This window comes from Perna viridis, chromosome 6, assembly GCF_037379345.1.
Source record: "Perna viridis isolate PV_CMFRI_1.1 ecotype Kerala chromosome 6, ASM3737934v1, whole genome shotgun sequence".
Classification (NCBI taxonomy): domain Eukaryota; kingdom Metazoa; phylum Mollusca; class Bivalvia; order Mytilida; family Mytilidae; genus Perna; species Perna viridis.
In genome coordinates this window covers 15,007,723-15,028,256 of record NC_142450.1, presented here as the reverse complement: position 1 = coordinate 15,028,256, position 20,534 = coordinate 15,007,723, and the positions used below count along the sequence as shown (strand labels likewise).

At 31.7% G+C, this 20,534-nt stretch overlaps 2 protein-coding genes and 1 long non-coding RNA gene across 3 annotated transcripts; 1 reads left to right on the top strand and 2 right to left on the bottom strand.

The window, feature by feature from the left end:
• Positions 1-344: 344 nt before the first annotated feature.
• Positions 345-12,379, bottom strand: LOC148613797 (uncharacterized). Its single transcript, XM_088587397.1, has 10 exons — positions 12,271-12,379; positions 9,469-9,748; positions 8,198-8,307; positions 5,961-6,075; positions 5,405-5,502; positions 5,238-5,299; positions 5,082-5,174; positions 3,220-3,303; positions 2,152-2,233; positions 345-1,724 (listed from the first exon to the last, which is right to left on the bottom strand). Exons 2-10 carry the CDS (start codon positions 9,731-9,733, stop codon positions 1,488-1,490), a joined length of 1,146 nt encoding a protein of 381 aa, XP_088443523.1. The 5' UTR covers positions 9,734-9,748; positions 12,271-12,379; the 3' UTR covers positions 345-1,487.
• Positions 2,289-2,736, top strand: LOC148613798 (uncharacterized). The gene is made up of 2 exons (XR_015923461.1): positions 2,289-2,415; positions 2,503-2,736. It is a non-coding gene; the product is annotated as an uncharacterized LOC148613798 (long non-coding RNA).
• LOC148613796 (uncharacterized) lies at positions 9,729-19,955 on the bottom strand. Its single transcript, XM_088587398.1, has 6 exons — positions 19,594-19,955; positions 18,273-18,382; positions 17,369-17,483; positions 16,793-16,890; positions 16,614-16,675; positions 9,729-9,918 (listed from the first exon to the last, which is right to left on the bottom strand). The coding sequence occupies exons 1-6, from the start codon at positions 19,850-19,852 to the stop codon at positions 9,909-9,911; spliced, it is 654 nt and encodes a 217-aa protein (XP_088443524.1). The 5' UTR covers positions 19,853-19,955; the 3' UTR covers positions 9,729-9,908.
• Positions 19,956-20,534: the final 579 nt, after the last annotated feature.

Genomic DNA, 20,534 nt, shown 5'->3' with positions numbered 1-20,534 from the left:
AGAGGCTTGTGTGTGAATCTGTCTTGCATGCTTTCCATTTACTTCTTCAGTGGAGCTCGAGTTGCTCATTTGCTTTTTGTTACTTTGTATGTATGATTTTAGTTACTTTATGTTCTTTGTTGTGTATGTCTGTTTCCATGCCTGGTCTTTTTCCCTGGATTACATTCTTTCGATTACCGCTATAACCTTGGTTTCCTTGATTACTCTTTCTGTATGTTATTTGTTGTTAAAGTATTTTTTTTTGTTTTTGATGGGTTATCACGTATTTTTTTTTATTGATTTTACCAGTTTTACTCTAAATGCACAATATTTATTTTTTTAACACAGAAAAAATGAAAACTACGGTCATTGACTATTCTTTTATTTCTTAGAGAGACAAATGAAATACATATGCATTCGAAAGTTATAGTACATTAAACCTGTCATCGATTGATACAGCGTCATCCTGCAGGTTGCATATATTGTTTGTTGATTGATTGTATTCAGCATTGCAAGAATATACAAATTAGTTAAATAACAATATACACACTGCAAAAATATTCTACAAGACATAAATCATGAAAATTGACTCATTATCAACGAGTCTGCTTTATTGTTGTAAAAGATTTCAAACGAAAATTGTATCAGCCAAATTATTGTGGATATAGACAATCGTTTACGGGAAGTCCTGTAAGGACACATACATGTAAAACCACTGAAGTAAATATCACAAAAAATAAGTTTTCCTTACAAATCAGAATCAATCAGTTGAATTTCATATCTGTTGTAAGCATTAGCTTTGATTGCAGGAGTATATTCTAAGTATTGATATGTATTTTTAAAGACTGGTCACACAACATGAAGCAGATGTAAAATGTAAGCGGACGAAGTCATCAGCCAAGAGAAGCCCGACTACGACACAATTTAGATGGAACATGTAGTTCACTTTATAATGTCAAGAACCGTTTTACTTCTTTTCAAATGGGTCAAGAAAATATATGGATCAGACTACTCGATAAATGTTCCATCCACATGCTATCCCTTTTATCGTAACTTTATTCTATAGTCATGCACAAAATGACTTTTCTAGTCTAGAGACGGAGGTGCTTAATATTCGTTTTCGTAAGATATTGGTGATTTATTTCCTGATAGAAGTTATTAATTTTCAGTTATTCATTGGTCAAAGGCCGACTTCCTCTTTATATAGTGTTTTCCTAATGGTACACACGCATCAGCATTTACATAAATATATTTAAGCTTAATCAAAATTCTGCAACCAACATATACAGCTATGATATATGGTTAACATTGATGGTTGTTTAAATTGAACAGAACTTCTAAAACATATGTTTCCGTACATAGAGCAGACATGTACAAATGGTATTAGTATACTGGTCACCTTGTTGAGATCATGTCAAGCCGTGATCATAATGCCTTACTCCTTTGATAACAGTGGTGATAATCTCGGATGAGTATTAGGGCCTAAATATATACTGCAGAGCCTAATCTCATATTGTTGCCTTTTGATAACCACAAATTACACCATTTAAAGGTGATTTGGTGAATACACGAAGGCATATCACCGCTTTACATTGCTGTGGAAAGTTGTCATCTTCGGTTTCAATCTGAATCTCCTGTTTCCTTATTATGTAATTCACTACTTCTGGTAATGAAGGGAATTCATGCCCTGCGAACTCTAAACGAGAATGATATGGATATTCCATCAACGCTTTCTCAGGGTTACCCTTAAATAAAAGTGTAAAAAATATGTCTTTGGAAAACGATATCAGTAATGTACGAAAAAAGATTAACATAATAAACTTTTATTGAAATAATTAACTAATTATATGCAAAGCTCTCTCAACTAGTTTCAGTTAGGAATATAACTGTACCGTCATTGATATGAGATCAATAATTACAGCACAATGAATAAAAACTATGTTTCTACAAGAATTATAATATTATATAATATGGTAACAAAATGGACTAATTTTGCGCAAAGCTCTTTCAACTAGGAATAAAAATTTACCATCATTGATATGAAGTGAATATTACAACAAAATAAATAAAAATTATCCGGTTCTAAAAGTTAGAATATTGTAAACTGTGGTCATAAAAATGAACGTTATTTAAACACGGGCTTATATGCATCAAGACAATGTTAATATTTACTTTAATTTTCAGGTGATGGCAATGGTCTTCGTGTTTGACTGATAGAACAAAATCACCTTCATCCCCGTCAGATCCACTGATTCTGTTTATGATAAATAATATTGAAAAATAAAAACACATAACAACTGCAGTTCGGCAATAAATGTAAAAATAAGTTTAGTTAAACTTAATATCAAACCAATGTAATGAGGTTAATAGATTTAGACATGCAGAGGACGCTAAACCTACCCGTGTACCTGGCGACAGTTTCACACAAAGTCATAAGTGTAAAATTGATCGTAATTAATGATGTCATAACAGAAAATAGCATTGTTACGTCATAACTTACGATCAATTTTACACTTACTTCAGGTGTTTAGTTGAGTCCAAGTTGCTCATTAACTTTTGTTCCTTTGTGAGTATTATTTTGGTTGTTTTATGTTCTTTGTCGTGTGTATCTGTTTTCCCTATCTATTCCCTGGATTACATTATTATGATTCTTGGTTCTCTTGATACTTGATAACTTTTTCAAAATAAAACTGATCTTAACTGATACTTAGGAAGAAATACTACAATATCAGAATATAAATTGGATACGTTTTAGGAGTCGAAAAACATTAAATCAATGCATAATACTTTATTTTCAAAACTTTAAGTTAAAATTAATTTGCTTATTTCTTTTTTTTCATATAATTGTCATAATACTGCTTTAACTTGAGAACGTAACAACCTAAAAGGACAATACCAAGTTAAGAATTTAATTGCTGTCATCCCATGGAACTCTAAGTATTCACACCACTGAATAATAATCTAATTGACTATAGGTACATAAATACAATCCAACGTCGATACAATAGTTTTCATTCCGTATTTTTCACGTTTCTCTTCCCGTCATGTTCCTTTTATTTAAATCATTTCTCAGGTCTCTTTTGTAATACAAAGTTTAAAAAACGATTGATTAAGTTTGTGTGATAAAAATTAAATTTTACTACGTCTATGTTATTGAATTGATTAAACTGAACCACTTATTTCTATCAAATTACTATCAATTTAAGTAGGGAAATAATTTAAAAGAAATATTCACATTACCTGATCAAAAATGTTTTGTCCTTGCAATCAGGTTTTAATAGGGCATTTTCAGTGTCCCAGCGAGACATAAAACCGACAAACCAACTACAAACAAAACACAAAAATTTATTACAAAGTTTGGATTTGGTAAACAACCCTAATGAGATGAAAAATGTCAGCTCAATCCCATCCATCGCTATTCAGTGAATGAACCACCATTGGGCAGACGACTACAGCTGGCCCAAAATCATCATACAAAGGTTCAACGAAAGAGTTGCCTCTATGTACTCTATAACAACATAAAGTAAACTGACAGTGAAAAAGAAACAATTTATAAAGAGGCCAGAAATTCATGACTTGGGTGTTCCTGGGTGTTTCTAGAAAAGCAATGGACACGTACTTTTCTGGTGCACCTGGACGATGCTCCAGTTATCATTAAAGTCAGAGTTGCTAACTTTTGTTTCTTTGAGTGTATCATTTTAATAATTTTATGTTCTTTGTTGCGTGTTTCTGTTTTCCTTGATCTCTGTTCCTGGATTTGGTCCTCTTGTTTTCAGCCAGGGGCATATTTGCCTTGATAACTTTTGGGACAGACACAAAAAAAAATGCGCCGGGGTTACAGTACTTTGGGTGATCACATCTCTCCCCTTTGAAAATTAGCCTCTATGGAAAAAGTTTGCACAATTAAACATAAAATCTCAGTACTTAGTTAAAACATAAATAAACGAAATTGATTATACGTTACACAAATGCACAAACAAAGGACTTCTAGCAGTCAGCTGACATGCTTCCGTCAGAGCAGATTAAACCTACAAACAATTCTGTCCTCATAGTATGTTATATAATTATTCCCACTTTTTGCTGGAGTCCGAGTTGCTCATTTACTTTTGTTACTTTGTAAGTATTTCTTTTTAGTTATTTTATGTTCTTTGTTATATTTATCTGTTTTCTATGTCCGGTCTTTGTCCCTAGATCACATTCTTTTGATTTCCACTAGAATCATGGTTCTCTTAATTACTCTTTCCCATGGGGGATGAGAACTATGTAATATATAATCAAATATACAATAACACAATTCATAGCAAGCCAACAACTGCCTTTAAATGTAGTATGTTAGTTTCTATGTAAAGACCATACTAGGGAATCAATGTTAATATTATTTTTTATCATTTATGGTCGTCATCATGAACTCATGGATCATTATGGTGTATCCATCTGCACCATAACGGGTCATAGTTTTCCTCTCCTCGTTTGTCTACCCCGGACTTGACTTTTATGAGCAACTCGGCGTGTGTTTCTAGAATAGCAGAGGACGCTTACCCTACCGGTGCACCTGGTCCATGCTCCCATTGTTTAGTGGAGTCCGAGTTGCTCATTTGCTTTTGTTACTTTGTATGTATGATTTTAATTACTTTATGTTCTTTGTTGTGTATGTCTGTTTTCCATGTCTGGTCTTTGTCCCAGGATCACATTCTTTTGATTACCGCTATAACCTTGGTTCCCTTGATTACTCTTACGATGTAAAAACAATATTATAACTATATCCCTCACAAATTAGCCTATTAAACGATTTAATTAATTTATTGGGTGCCTTCTGTAAAAAATTCCCATATTGTGGGAGATACCACAGATACATCTTTTATATACAGTTAAAGAGAAGCTAATAACATATAACAGTCATTGAAATTTCCATTCATGCTTTTTTTTTTTGGTTTGGTTTTTCATTTGTGCGTTTAGTTTCAAATTCGATTTGATCAGAAACGTACATTCAGTTTTACAATTAAAGTCTTTTACAACATAATATGACAAATAGTAATATTGAACAATAGATTTTTCACAGAAGGAAAATGTTGTGATTGTGTCCGTAATCAAATAGCACTCACAGAATTAAGTAGTAAGAAATTGGCATGAAATTAAATTCATGATTAGCATCACTACGGTTGAAACTCACAAGACAAAACGTGATATATCGCATCCTTAAAAAGACAAATCAAAATAAATAAATAAATTGTGCAGTATGTATAAATGCAATGACGAACCTTGTTTTATTGTTTGATACCGTGTCCCTCTTCTTTGAAGACTCTTTAATAGTGTTACATAGCTAAAATAAAAAGCGAAATACATATTTAAACTTTCAAACTTTACGAAAGTTAAGACATCAATGTAGATGCGGATATCCAAATGTGAACATAAACAAAATGCATACCTGTTGAACAAAAACACAGCTTTCTTCTTCACGTCTTATTGGTCCAAATAAGTTAACGGCTCGCTTAAGATCTTCTAGGGTTACACTTTCCACAATATCTGCAAGCAAAAGTAAAGTCACGCATTAACAAAGTCTAATTTGCTTATATAATACAGAATATCAAATAAAATACACATGGACTTACAGCTAATCTACGCAAGCTAAATGAAGACGGAATATTCAAGTTTTAGTTTACAATTGTGTATACAATATGTCTATATCTGTTTTATTTTCAATTATGCTAATTTTCATAGTAATAGTAGCTAAATTACAACTTTTATTATTAAGAAATATTGTTAAGGGTATAGTGTTGTACTAGAAAAGCCTGGGTCTTTATGTTCGATCAATTTTGTATCGAGCGAGGCATAAAATATGAATATAAATTACGCGTGAAAACACTATACCTAACATAAATTATTTCTATTCTGAAAAGACAAAAATATTATTTTTATATCTTAATCGCCCACGAGATATCGTGATATATAGTACGTCATAGAAAACAATGAATAAGAAATACCTCCTCTTCTGTCAACGTTTAGTACATGTTTCATTAGATTAAATGTACACTTGCTGTTAAGCCCTTCCTCTTTAGGAAATTTTACTTTCAGTTGTTGCCAAAACCTGATAAAACACTAAAAAATGACATTTAGAAATTTACTTTAGAAAATATGAATTGCTAAAACAAAAATATTGAGCAGATATTATAAAACAAACAAACAAACAAACAAACAAACAAAAAACAAAAAACAAAACCAAAAACAAAACAAAACAAAACAAAACAAAAACAAAAAAAAATCGTACGAACAAACAAACAAACAAACAAAACTAATAAAATAAAAAAAAAGACTTCATATCTAACATTAACCACTCTTGGCCCGATACAAAAGCATGTTTTAAGTACGAATCCGTTTAACATAATTTAAACAGACAAATGATCATTTAATACCATATTGGGCTATCATGCATCAAAACAAAGAAATGTACATTAAAGTGTACCTATAAAAGAGTAATCAAGGGAACCAAGGTTATAGCGGTAATCAATAGAATGTAATCCAGGGACAAAGACCAGACATGGAAAACAGGCATACACAACAAAGAACATAAAGTAACTAAAATCATACATACAAAGTATCAAAAGCAAATGTGCAACTCGGACTCCACTAAAAACTGGGAGCATGGACCAGGTGCACCGGTAGGGTAAGCGTCCTCTGCTTTTCTAGAAACACATGCCGAGTTGCTCATAAAAGTCAAGTCCGGGGTAAACAAACGAGGAAAGGAAAACTATGAACAGTTGAATATATCAGTTTTCATGGTGCAGATGGATACACCATAACGATCCATGAGTTTATGATGACGACCATAAAACTTTTGTAGTGATGACTTCAATCTTGTAACAACACAACCCTGTTCCAGAACCTATTTGTTAGAGTTCTAGCGCGATACAAAACGTCTGCGTAGTTTCGGCATGCTCCGACATAACGTATGAGTTGTGATATGAACACGACATACGCAGGTGCTGAAGGGATGTTGCCACAGATGTAAGGATAGTTGACAATTTTGAATTAAAAGTCATCGCGTTTGTCGTAAAGTTTGGTCAATAATTTTCCTTTACCATCGATTTCTAAGTGTAGGTCAAGATATGAGGCCGGGGCCGACTTCACAGTGTCTGTAGTAGCCTTTATTCCAAGTTCTTTGGGGTAGGTGCGATGTATCAAATCCCCGAAATTAGGATTGTTTAAAGATAATACGTCATCTACATAGCGGAAACTGAGATTAAAGGATCATGCCAAACGACATTCTTTCTTTCGGATCAGATCAGCTATGAAGTCAGCCTCATAAGAGTGAAGGAATAGATCAGCAAGTAGAGGAGCACAATTTGTTCCCATTGGAATGTCGACCGTTTGTTGAAAAACACGTCCACTACACTGTACAAATATGTTGTCGATTAAAAATTCCAGCAGTTTGTAAACATCGTCCTGTGTATATTTGGAAGATGATTTGGAATTATTTCTTACAAAGTATGAGGAATCTCTACCAATAACTATATATTTGTATCTAGGGGTACCATCTTTTTTGGAAAAAACATTGATGTATAACGTTTTAAAGTCGGGATTTTAACTGAGTATGGGGAATAGAAGTATACAGCGTTGAAAAATCATAGGTTTTAATGCTATCATATTCAGATAATAGTTTTGAACTGATTGTCTTTCGAATTTTTCAGGACCCTCATTGAATTAATACCACTACGGGAGTAACAAGTGTTGTGGTACTGCAGACCCCCTTTGACAGTTGTGTATATAGAAATTAAAAGTTTTGAAAGAGGTTTGGTGGTACATTTTGCAGATGCAGCTATGGAACGTTGTTTGTATGGATTCTTGTGGAGTTTAGGATATACAAATAGGAGATGTGGTATGATTGACAATTAAGATAGTGATCCACAAAATGCCAAGCAACGAACAAAAATGTTGTTTTAGTTTTATCTTATATATCAGGGACCTTTATATCTTTATCACACAGTACTTAATAATATCTCCAATTTTTAGTTGTTGATCAACTATAATGCAACAAAACTGCATACTACATTGCGATTAATCCTTTTGTAAAATCTCCATAAAAAGATTACCAGTTTGTTTGCTAGTTCGAACCTTGTGTCAATAATTTTCGATTAAAGGTATCACATGAAGAATAAACAGATATTGATTTCTTAATTTTTAATTTTAGACATTTTGTAAGAGATATATACAAATAACGTACCTTAATGCGGCTCTCTTCTATCAAATAAGACCCGACATTTTCAATTGTAATCCAGAAAATGAATGTTTGTTCAAATGACGTTGTTACTGGGTCAGTCAGAAAGGTTTTACCTATTTATAAATATTCATTAAATGGGTGGGACATGCAAATTTGCAAATAATTTTCTAAAAAATAATGTTGTTTTGTAGTTTACTGTAATGGTAGGAATAAAATAAAGTACTTTAAAAACAGCACAAAATTTAAAATACAGGGACTTGGCTCTTTGATCTGTTCATAGTTAAGTTGATGTGGAGGGAAACTTTGACTTTGCACAAAAAATTCTGAGTCATACACTTTTGATATAGAATAATTCTTGTCCCGCATGACGTCATAAAGTGTTAAACAATATATTGTAACAAAAGAAAATTGTGGCATAGAATATAGACTGCGCCTATATCACAGGATCTGTCTAGTTTGAGCATAGAAGGTCTATTAAAACCAGAAATAGAAACATCGAATGATATAAAATGGTAATAGCACGTCTCTTGAACGAATTGTGCAATCTCATGACAGTCAGACAAACAACTCAAAGAATACATTAGCACAACAACTTTGTCGCTTTATCATGATGTGCTTCCTATTGGACGGATACAACCCCCTCCCACACAAAAAAAATAAAATAAAGTTAACAGAAACAAATAACCAAAAAAGCCAATATCGATACCGATAACAAGTCTAATTCTACATCATAATCAGTAGTTTGTTATCACAGATTTTGATACAAACATAAATATATGTAACATCAAGAAATTATTTAAACCAGCTATATTAGAAAGAGATTGCACAAAACATGGGCGAGTGAAAGTATGTACTACTAAAATGGCGTAGTTTAATAACAATTATTCAAAGCATATATGAATATCTGTTATATTTGTTCACAAAAAGATGGAACATCATTCATATGTATGAAAACAATAAGAAAAGCTTGAAAAATAACGGCTTTAACCTTGTTTGGTAAAGATTACAAAACAAATCTAACAAGGTATAGCGAAAAAAAAATTGTTAAGTTCAACATGCTTAAATGTAGGAAAGGCCATAGTCGCTGACGTATAATTACATAATGTTAATAAACTTGTATTACGTGTAAAAATTGATTCATAGATTATATATATGCAAACAGAAATTACAGACGGACGGATGAGCAGCTATATACATCGTTTTATTGTTTTACAAAGAAAAATATTTAAACATGGCAATCTGTAAATAATGAAACCAAAACAAAAAGTACTTACAGACAACCGTCAGACAACTTCGATCTTCAAATTTATTATTTGTCCTGTCCCCGTTAACAGTTACTTCGTCATTAGTAGTGTTTTCGGTAACGGGATTTCCTTTTTCTGACAACTGAGGTAGTTGGCCGTGGATTGCTTGTATCTCGCTTTGGTTTGTGCGTTTTGATTCCTTCAGAGGTGGACACGTATCTTGAATAACAGGTTTTCCACTGTCAGTAAATCCATACAATTGATATTTCAAACAATTGTTGTTGTTGTCACCCATGTTGTCTCAGCTAAGCTGCATGTGTCAAATAAAAGTTTTCGTTGAAGATGACGTCATGTCGTTTTATCAAACAGTATCTATCATCGAATATCCGGATATTTCTCAAGGTTGTTTAAATTAAAGTATGACTTAATCTGGTAAAACCATTGACGTAACGTGCTAATAAAACACAGTTTTATTGAAATCTGAAATGGAAAAATTTACCAGATGTCTAGATCTGCTTTATACTTTTTCGTAGTAATAATAATATATAAAGGGAAGTGGCTTTGTTTTTATGCAATTTGGTTAAATTTCTATATGTAGCAAAAGCATAGTCCATTTATCTACGTCGTACGTAATTGAGCATTTTAAAGCAATTCAAATATATTTCTTGATCAATTCGTTGAAAATAATACTTTCACTTTGAAGTTTATTATCAAATTAAAGATTATTATTAATCATAAATAGTGCACAGCAATTCACAAATAAAGTAGTTTAGTAAATATACAAGGTTTTGGTATCACCGAAAACCAAAACTTGTATGCTGTATAAAAAAGCACCATCACCTATTCTATATAATCCATTGTCATTTTTTCCCCTTCCGATAGCCACAAAGTACAAAAATAAGTCTATCATTCCTTTTAAGTGAACTAAATCTTTGAATCCGTTAAATTTCTGTTTATATGCAAACCAGTTTCAAAAGTTAAAAACGTTATAAGGTAATATGGTTCATTTGTACAGATTTAATTTTCTCAATGTAATTTGATAAATTTGATTCGAACTGGATTGTTTATTCGGAACTTGGGATCTACATTTCAACATTACAAAAGAAAGAATATAAATTTAAGAAATACATTTCCCTCATCCCAACAAACGATATACTATGAACAATCAAGAAAACGATCGGCTTATTTTCGAATTTCTTCCATATTCAAACCGCTTCTTTTCCCGTCAAGACTTTATGGAAATTATGTTTTCAGTCAAAATAATAAAATGTAGATTTTGACGTGATCGCTTAAGCTTGCATGTTGAAGATTCGAATTTTATTACTTCATATTTTTCATGTAGTTTTACTCGATATTTTAATGCGATCAAATGCGTTTTGTCCTTGTAATCAGAGTTGAGGAGTGCAATTTCAGTCTCACATTTAGGTAACACTCTAACTATAAACAAAACACAACTATCTTCTTAACGTAAATGCAAAACTACTTGTATTCTTATAAAAATTATTCTAGTTTTGAAATGAAATAGGGTATTCTCGAAAAGACTGTACGCCTAGATACAAATATGTAATTCTAATTAGAAATTCGTATAATGACGTATTATCGTTAAACAATGCTAGTTTTCAGATTTTATACATCGCATCTACCCAAAAGAACTTGATATAAAGGGTACTACAGACACTGTTAAGTTAGGCTCATACCTTGAGCTACAATAAGAGATCGATGGAAAAGGAAAACTATTGACCAAAGTGTATTACAAAGGCGATGACTGTAAACTTTTCCGTTTCGTTTTCTGTGACAACATCCCTTCAGCACCGACGCATGGAGTTTTCATATCTCAACTCAAATGCTATGCCGGAGTTTGACTTAACTATGCAGACTTTTTGTATCGAGCTAGACTTCTTTTTAGGTTTATATACAATTAGGTTTCTGAAATAGGGTTATTTTTCTTTATGTGAAATAGTTGATTTACTAAACCACAAAAAAAAAAAAAAAAAAAAAAACACAAAAAAAACCAAAAAAAAACAAACACGACAATTTGTAAAATTGAAATTCATTAATTAACTTTATGATGTTGTTTATAAAATTATCTGGATTTTACAATAACTATTAAAGCTTTAAAGCTGGAGGTTTGTGGAAATTTAAACACACGAAATCTACTGAACTTTCAAAATTAATTGATTGAATGTGTTAGTATACAACATTAGCGGATGAAATTTGGTTAGATCTAATGCAGTTTAAAAAACAACGATCTACAACGAACTTTGCATCTTTGCATGATATTTCGGCAAGCGACACATTTAATGCAAATTATTGACTTTTCATATCATCTTTTATGCGTAACCATAAGAAAAAGGTTAGTCAAGTCAAGGTAATGTTATAAAGTGAACACTTTTTTTTCAAAATGATTTAAAGCTTAAAAGCTTTATGTAATGATAACTATAACCTATAGTTGATAAATAAAGACATTTATCCGTATCAATTTTCATGTTGGCTGAGGTGTATGTCTTCGGCTCGTCATATTTGCCTTCTGTCCGATATAACTAGCCTTGGACCTATAACTAAGCCAATATGAAACTCACTACGTTAAGCAGATAAAATATTGCAAATGGGATTCTTTTAATATTTTAGAATCCACACATCTATGTTGATATAACAAGTCGCGCCTAAGCGTTAAATTGCTATGAACTTCACATCCCGATGAGTGTATTTCGTTTTGAGCGGAACATACGGTCAAAGTTCACCGAATTTTATATAAGTATATTTTTAATTATGGTAATACTTGATGAAAACACTACTTGATAGCACGAGAATCAAAATTGATTGGTTACTTACAGATCTTTATGGCATAGAAGTATAGATTCTTTACAGGAATAAATACGTGACTGTACAAAATCGTGCCCACCCAACATGTTCATTTTGATCTTGCATTTACCTAGGACACTGGAGATAATCTTGATATCAAATTTAAAAATAAACAAATTTAGGCTAAAAAAAAGATAAAAATGATTGTACTTAGTTATACTTTCTGACCGACCACTATAAATTGTTTCTAAATAACTCAAACAAATAGTGTGTAAATTATAACATCAAGGTGTAGTTGTATTTTACACTATTCAACATATACATATTACATATACATATAAAATTATTTCTTTTGTAAACGAAAATATTTTTTCTTTCATTAAAACAAAGAAGACAAAAACTGTTTTATTAAAAACTTTTGATCTACTTCAGGGAAATTGCTTCCAGTTGGGGTTACAGAGCCTTTTGTACTCTCATCAGTTGTGAGAATCGCCATTCCTGCAGCTTTGTGGATAATTTCTTCTTCTAGACGGGATTCAATTTATCCTTTGGGAAAGTTGTATAGAATGGTGAAAAGAAAAAAAAGTTTTTATATACGACGGTGCGAGTTTTAAGATTATCTAAATAATCTTTAGAGTTTTTTTAGAATCCACATATGAATTATACCATTATGCTAGTAAATAGTTTCACAGTATTTAAGGTTGCCCTTCCATCATGTGGACGACATCTATGTGAGTCGTTCGTGTAGACAGCTGATTAGTTAGCAAGAAGATGATTCTGTCATAAATATTTGCTTCTATGGTCTTTAATGTAGTTTTTGAATCCAATACATAGAAGGTATGTCTTCAGACTTCTCACTCAACAGAAAATTCAATAAAGCCATACATGACCTATGATCAGCTAGGTTTTAATCCTTCTTGAACGCACTGCGTTAGTGTGTATTATTACCCAAATTATCTTCTATTCCTAGCACTACCAAGAATTCGTAGTAATGTGTTTAGCATACAAACACAACGTTGTTAAAACCGTTGTCAACTGAGACAACATATATGTGTCATGAAAGGAAGAAACACGACATTTAGCTTTTTAACTATTGATTTAAGTTAATCATTTGTGCTTTGTTTGAGGTCGTGAATGTGTCGTACTTAAAACCTAACAAATCTGACAGTGAATCAAGTTCTTGTTTTTTTTTCCGTCACTCTTACATAATCTTTAACTGAATTCATTATGATTTTAAAAGGTATGGTACCAGTTTACTTCTTGAGGTTTTTTGGGCTTCAGGTCGTGTGATATCTCCTTTCGCTGATTCTCATTTGTAATAAAGTACAAATCACCAGTGATGATTTGACAAGAGGGATTGACAACACAAGAAGATTTAGAACAGTCACAAGTCAGATGGTTCTCGGGGAATGCATTCACGCATAGGCTCTGCAACGTTTGTATATAGTTCAAAATGCTTGGGGCTATGGTATTGGTGAAAATATAGCACGCAATAAATACAGGAATAAGTAGCCACTTTAAAAGGTAAACGGGGACTAAGTACAAACAAAAACAATGAAAAAAGCCAATATTTTCGATCTTGTGGCCTTCCTCAGGAGCAAAAAGATATTAAAAGTGGAGAGACAGACCACTGTCAAACCAGCCTACACAGATAAGGTTCGAAATGGCCCTGTACCTGGGATACTGAGGACAAGCTAACGTCTTCAAGCTGAAAAATGTTTTTACATGTACATGAAAAACGTCATTTACGCTGTAAAATGGTTTACATGGGCAACGCTTAATGAAGGTTAAGTGATCAGCTTGTAGAGCACAAACAAAGAGTAATCAAGGGAACCAAGGTTCTAGCGGTAATCAAAAGAATGTAATGATGTAATCCAGGGACAAAGGCCAGACATTGAAAACAGAAATACACAACGAAGAGTATTAAGTAACTCAAATAATACATTCAAAGTAACAAAAGTAAATGAGCAACTCGGACTCGGACTAATAACTGGGAGCATGGACCAGGTGCACCGGTAGGGTAAACGTCCTCTGCTTTTCTAAAAACACCCGTCGAGTTGCTCATAAAAAGTCAAGTCGGGGTAGTTTAAAGAGTAAAGGAAAATTATGTTGAACAAATCAGATTTCATGGCGCTGATGAATACACCATAATGATCCATAATGATCAATAGTGATTACTTCAATCTTGTAGCAACATAATCATGTTCCAGAAGCCTACTTGTTAGAAATCTAGCGGAATACAAAAAGTCTGCGTAGTTTCTACAAACTCTGGCATAATGTATGATATGAACACTCCACTCCATACGCAGGTGCTGAAGGGATGCTGCCACAAATGAAAGGAAAGTTGACAATTCTGAATGAAAAATCATCAGGAATGTCGTAAAGTTTGGTAAATAGTTTTCCCTTGCCATCGATTTCTAAGTGTAGGTCAAGATATTGGGTGACTTCACAGTGTATAGAGTATCCTTTATCTCAAGTTCTTTAAGGTAGATGCAATTTGTCAAATCCCCGAAATTAGGATTGTATAAATATAATTCCTCATCTATGTAGCGGAAACTGAGATTAAAGGATCTAGCTAAACGATATTATTTCTTTCGGATCGGATAAGCTATAAAGTCAGCCTTTTTAGAGTGAAGGAATAGGTCAGCAAGTACAGGAGCACAATTTGTTTCCATTGGAATGCCGACCGCTAGTTGAAAGCAACACCAATGTAAATGATTGTCCGTTTTTGAGGCCCATCGCAGTGTTAAGGACATAAAAGTAAGTGTTCTTCTGAAAGCTTTTTCAGGTGAACAAAACGGCAGTTCAATGAACAACGGATCTTCAGTTTCTTGGAACTTTCCACACATTTGGTATGAATGTTAAAACTTGCATTTTTAATTTCTCTATCACGTCTTGTGCTGGTTTTTTTTTTCATTTTTATATTTGCAATTATATTATTTCATCTTCCAATTCACGCGTCTTCCCCAAATTCAATTTTAATGAAAGCAACTTTATATCGTTATTCTGGATCGAGACTTGTCTGTCTCTACACATTTAGTACTTTTGTCCATGACAAAGGTTGTAAGGTTGAAAATTTGGGCCTCTTTTTCTGTATTTATCGCTTTTCATATGTATTTTGTTTATATTTAATAACCTTTTGCATTTTAGATGTGGTTTCTTTTTCACTATTTTATTATTCCTATTTTTGCAGTTACTATATTTTACGATAGGAACTGATTCATTTTTAAAATATGACGGTAGTTCATTCATTTCTTCTTTTCGGTGAAAATGTTGCTGATGTCAATTACATCAATACCTTTATTTGCAAAAAAGGCTACGCAGAAAAGGGCGCTCCGATCTGAAATGTTTAAAAAATCGGAAGAAGGTATTCAAAGAATATCAACAGGAAGTAAGAAGAAATATGTACGTACTTTAAGATTATTGAAGTTAAGAAAAAAGTGGAGTGATAATTGGACAAAATTCATTAGAAGTTGAGGATTGAAGGCAGTCCTAAAGGTTAATATGACAAGATGTTATTATTGGATAAACAGTTAAATAGAAACAAATAACATTTTATAGTTTTGTACTGACTGACTGAAATACTGATTTTATGTACCTCTAATTATACGTATATTTTGTCTTGGTTTCATTATTCAAAAGTTCATTGATCTTCTAATTCGTACATTTCATTGGAAATGCTTATATTTCACTTTAACATAGTACATGGTTAATATTTCTTGTAGATAGATTTTTCTAATTTTTCTCAAAGATGACCTTGAATGAATATACTTTAAAATTCTAATGTAAAAACATAGGTCACCGAAAATGATAATTGTGTCACAAAAGTGGCAGTTTTTACAACATTTTATACGAATTCTTAATGAATTTTTCAATATTTAGCTAACTACTAAAACTAGTTACAGAATTTCTTATATTTGTTATATAGAAAACAACCTGACATTCTTTAATATTCAAGAAGTAAATAGGGGTTCTTGTGAAATTTAAACAAAACCCTGCCAATTATCATCCCTTTGAAATAATTATTTCTCCACTTATCTCCCCTTGAAAGAGGTGAATTATAAATCATTTCAACATACTTTTTTAAAGTCCAAAATTCTTTAAATTATTGTAAAAGAACTGTGGACATAAAAAAGAATGGTGAAATAACAATTATATTACATAATTTCAACCACTGTTAGAAAATAAACATGTCAATATGATTTTGCAAGAAGACAGACAAAATGCACTTACAGAATAAAGTAGTAGTTTGTAACATGTGTATGATTTGCATTTGATGCAACCTGTTGGCAATAAAAACTATAAATTTTAAAACATTAACATAGGTAAGAATTAAAAACTAAAACATTATACATCATGAAATAATAACGAACCTTGTTTTGTATTTTGATACAGTGTCCCTCATCTTTGAAGACTCTACAATAGTGTTGCACAGCTACAATCAAAAACGATATTCATGTTTTAACTTTCAACCTATATAAAATGAAAATTAAGACGTTGAAAAGAAATGTTGAAAGGAATATCAAAGTGTGATCTTAGACACAATAAATACCTGTTGAACAAAAACACAGCTCTCTCCTTGGAGTCTTATTGGTCCAAATAAGTTAACAGCTCGGTTTAGGTCTTTTAAAGTTACACTTTCCAAAATATCTGCAAACAAAAGTAGGATCATCAAAACTTTAATTGAGTGTATAGTGTGCTTACTTCAATATACTTACCCTACCGGTAAAACTAGTGAATGCTCCCAGTTTTAGTGGAGTGCGAGTTGTACATTTACTTTCGTTACTTTGTATGTAATGTTTTGTTTATTTCATGTTCTTTGTTGTCTGTTTTCCATGTCTGGTCTTTGTCCCTGGATTACATTCTGTTGATTTCTGCTAGAGTCTTGATTCCCTTGATTACCCTTGATTTCTGCTATAAAATTGGTTCCTATGACTACTCTACACTTTCGAAGACAGAAAGCTTAATTAAAAAAGATGAATATATGCATGTTAAAAATAGGCATAATATTAAAGTTATTAAATTAGCTAATGTTTCTACACAAAATGTCTTTATATCTGCTTTGTTTTCATTATTTCAATGTTCATGTTACTTCTTTGGCGAAAAACAACTATTTAAAGGGAAATACCTCCACTCTTGTGAACGTTTAGCACATGTTTCATTAGGTTGATTGTACATTTGCTGTTCAGTCCTTCTTCTTTAGGAAATTCTTTTTTCATTTGTTGCCAAAACCTATCAAAACACTGAAAAAAATCCAAACGTATACTTTAGGAATATAGGGAAATATGTTTAGTTTTATGTTGAATGTTTAAATTATGTAAAACAAATAAAAAACTAAACATTAAAAAAAAAAACAGTTAAGCCAGAAACTATCTACATATTGCTCGATACAAAACCAAGCTTTTAAGTACGGATCCATCTGAAATAATTTGAACAAACGAAAAGAATATCTCAATTAATTAATCATTGAATTACCTTTTTGTGTAATCATGCCACAAAACAAACCAAGTTTATTCTATCTCTTATAAATGTGCATACCCTTATCACGCAGAACTTAATATATATCATTTCTCTATGATAAGTACTGTGTACACCACACGTATTGTACAACCTTCAGAAAGGATTACCAGTTTGTTTGCTAGTTCTTACCTTGTGTTAATACTTTTGATAAAAAGTATCACATGAAGAGACAATCCATGTAAAAATCAGGCAGATCTTATGATATGGTTGGCATATGGTTATTTTGTCCCTTTGAAATGTTTGTTCTAATGTAATGTTTAAGTCAAATTAATAGTGACAATGGATGTTGGCTTGGAAACGATTTTAGAGTTCCCTAACGAAGCAACCAATTTCCGCACAAAAATAAACTTTGAGAAAGGATTCATATATGATATGAAATGGATGAATTAAAAAAAAACTGTGATCTGCAATCCACTGTCCGGTTTTTGCATGAACACCCTCTTAAAAAATACTGAGTTATTTATTAAGAATAAAATATTTTGTATAAGATCCTATAAATACATGTAACATACCCTAACGTGGCTTTTCTCTTTTGAATAAGACAAGTCATTTTCAATTCCTGTCCAGAACATCAATGTTTTTTCACATAACATGGTTGTTAGGACAGTCGGAGAAGTGTAACCTATTATAAAACTTTCATTTAAAACCAAAACAACAGAAGAATGAATGCAAAAAATAGTTTCCTGAAATAAATTGCGCAATCTAATGACGGCCAGACAAACAAAAACAACAATAAGAAGACATAAACACGTTTGTTTTTGTATCCTTTTCATGATATGTTTAAAAAAAAAATTACGTATACAAAAACCAAAACAAAAACCAAAAAAAAAAAATAAACAAAAACAAAACAAAACAAACACAAAACAAAACAAAACAAAAAAAAAATAATGATAATAAAGAAAATATTAATGGAAGAAAACAATATCGATATCACAACTAGATCTGCGTGACATACCTATGCTTTACATATCACAATAGAAACAAAAATTAAAAACATTTCCTCATAATAATTAATTCACTATATGTAAAGTATTACAAAAATCATATTAAATGTCTATGACAATTTACAACAAGGCAAAGCAAAATACTTTGCCTAAAATACAAAAAAAAAAAAAAATAAAAATAAATAAATAAATAGCAACTAGTTCAAGACTTTGGTAGAAGGTATCAAAAATACTTATCAACATTTTATATTATATTGTAACTTAATTTTTAAAATAAGCTCCATTTAATTTATTTGGATAGACAATTTTTGATTCTCGTTTTAACACTAACCATTTGCTGACGGCCAGATAAATATGACTCAAACCTTTTGACATTAACTACTACATAAGTCTTACATTTTTGTCATAGAATCCGATAGTCGACAAATGATTTATGAAGGTCCAGCACTAATAAACTAGTACAAAGCCCGAGTGCATTATTTAGGTAATCTAACACATGTATTAGATAAATGTCAATAGAATATTTACTTCTTAATCCTGACTGTAAATCATAAAGAAGTTATTATTATTCAAAGAATTCTCAAGTTGAGTATATATATGTTTGAATCAATTTCATGAGTTATAGATTATTCATGATTTGTAAATATAATAGCAGTTACTGCTAAAAGCTCAACAAGCGATTATCTTCATTGGACACATGTTTATATCTTCATTTCTTTACGAATGAAGACTAAAGGATCAATATTTTTTTAGAGATTACACATTATATTTACACATAAACGTTGAAAACAGAGAGACGGGGTTAAACGGCCTCTAGACACGCTTTCAACGCTTAAGAAGACATAACTTAACACTACAAAATGTGCAAAATCAAAACAAGGATACTTACTGAGAATTGCCCGACGGCTTCGATCTGCAACATTATCTTCATTGTATGTTCTACCCTCCTCGTCATTAGTATTGTTTTCGGTGACAGGATTTCCACTTTCTGAGAGATGATTAATCCGGTTGTGGTATGCTTGTACCCCGCTTTGGTTTTTGACATTTGATGCCTTCAGAGGTGGACACGTATCTTGAGTAACAAGGTTTCCATTGTCAGTACATCCATGCAATTGATATTTCATAGAATTGTTGCTGTTTTCACCCATATTATCTCATTAATACCCCCTATCTAGCTTTCCAATATTGAATAGAAATTTCTATAGATAAAAACAGGTAAAACCACTGACGTAATCAGGTCTGGTAATAAAACTGAATGTCATTGAAATTGTCAGATGATTTATTTATTTACTTCTTGATTTAAAACAATAAAGGAAAAAAGGTTTATTTATCATCCTATTTGTGTAAATCTCTATTTTCAGCATAAGTCTATGACGTAATTGTGCATTAAAATATATTTCTGGATTCATACTTTCACTTTGAAATTTGAAAACAACGATTATCATGAACAATGAATATTTCTCAGCAGTTCACAAATAAGGTAGTAAGGTATATTTACAGTATATAGGTATAGTTAGTGTAAATGATGCTAAGGGACGACAGGAAATAAGAGGGTTTACCAGGAAGTTTCAATATCCTCCGCCGAGTATACATACAGGTTTTATTTTCGGACAGTATCTTGATATCATATATCATTATTCTATTTACCAAGGGAAAAAAGACACAATTTTCCACATCATTTGGATAAACTGAATTACGATTTCATTGGAATGTACTGAAAATGAACATTTCAAAGGCAGATAACTCTGTCTAAAAAATCTCATTCTTCTAGCATTATATTGAAAAATTACTCTATAAATCCTGTGATGCAGATATCAAATAGTGGTCTGT

Coding starts and splice junctions, on each gene's coding strand:
- LOC148613797 (XM_088587397.1), bottom strand. CDS start 9,733: ATGGGTGACAACAACAACAATTGTTTGAAATATCAATTGTATGGATTT. Junction 8,308..9,468: donor AAGTTGTCTGACGGTTGTCT/GTAAGTACTTTT, acceptor ATTTATAAATAG/GTAAAACCTTTCTGACTGAC. Junction 3,304..5,081: donor ATTTCTTACTACTTAATTCT/GTGAGTGCTATT, acceptor TTTTGTTTGTAG/TTGGTTTGTCGGTTTTATGT.
- LOC148613796 (XM_088587398.1), bottom strand. CDS start 19,852: ATGGGTGAAAACAGCAACAATTCTATGAAATATCAATTGCATGGATGT. Junction 18,383..19,593: donor AAGCCGTCGGGCAATTCTCA/GTAAGTATCCTT, acceptor GTTTTATAATAG/GTTACACTTCTCCGACTGTC. Junction 16,891..17,368: donor AAACGTTCACAAGAGTGGAG/GTATTTCCCTTT, acceptor TTTTGTTTGCAG/ATATTTTGGAAAGTGTAACT.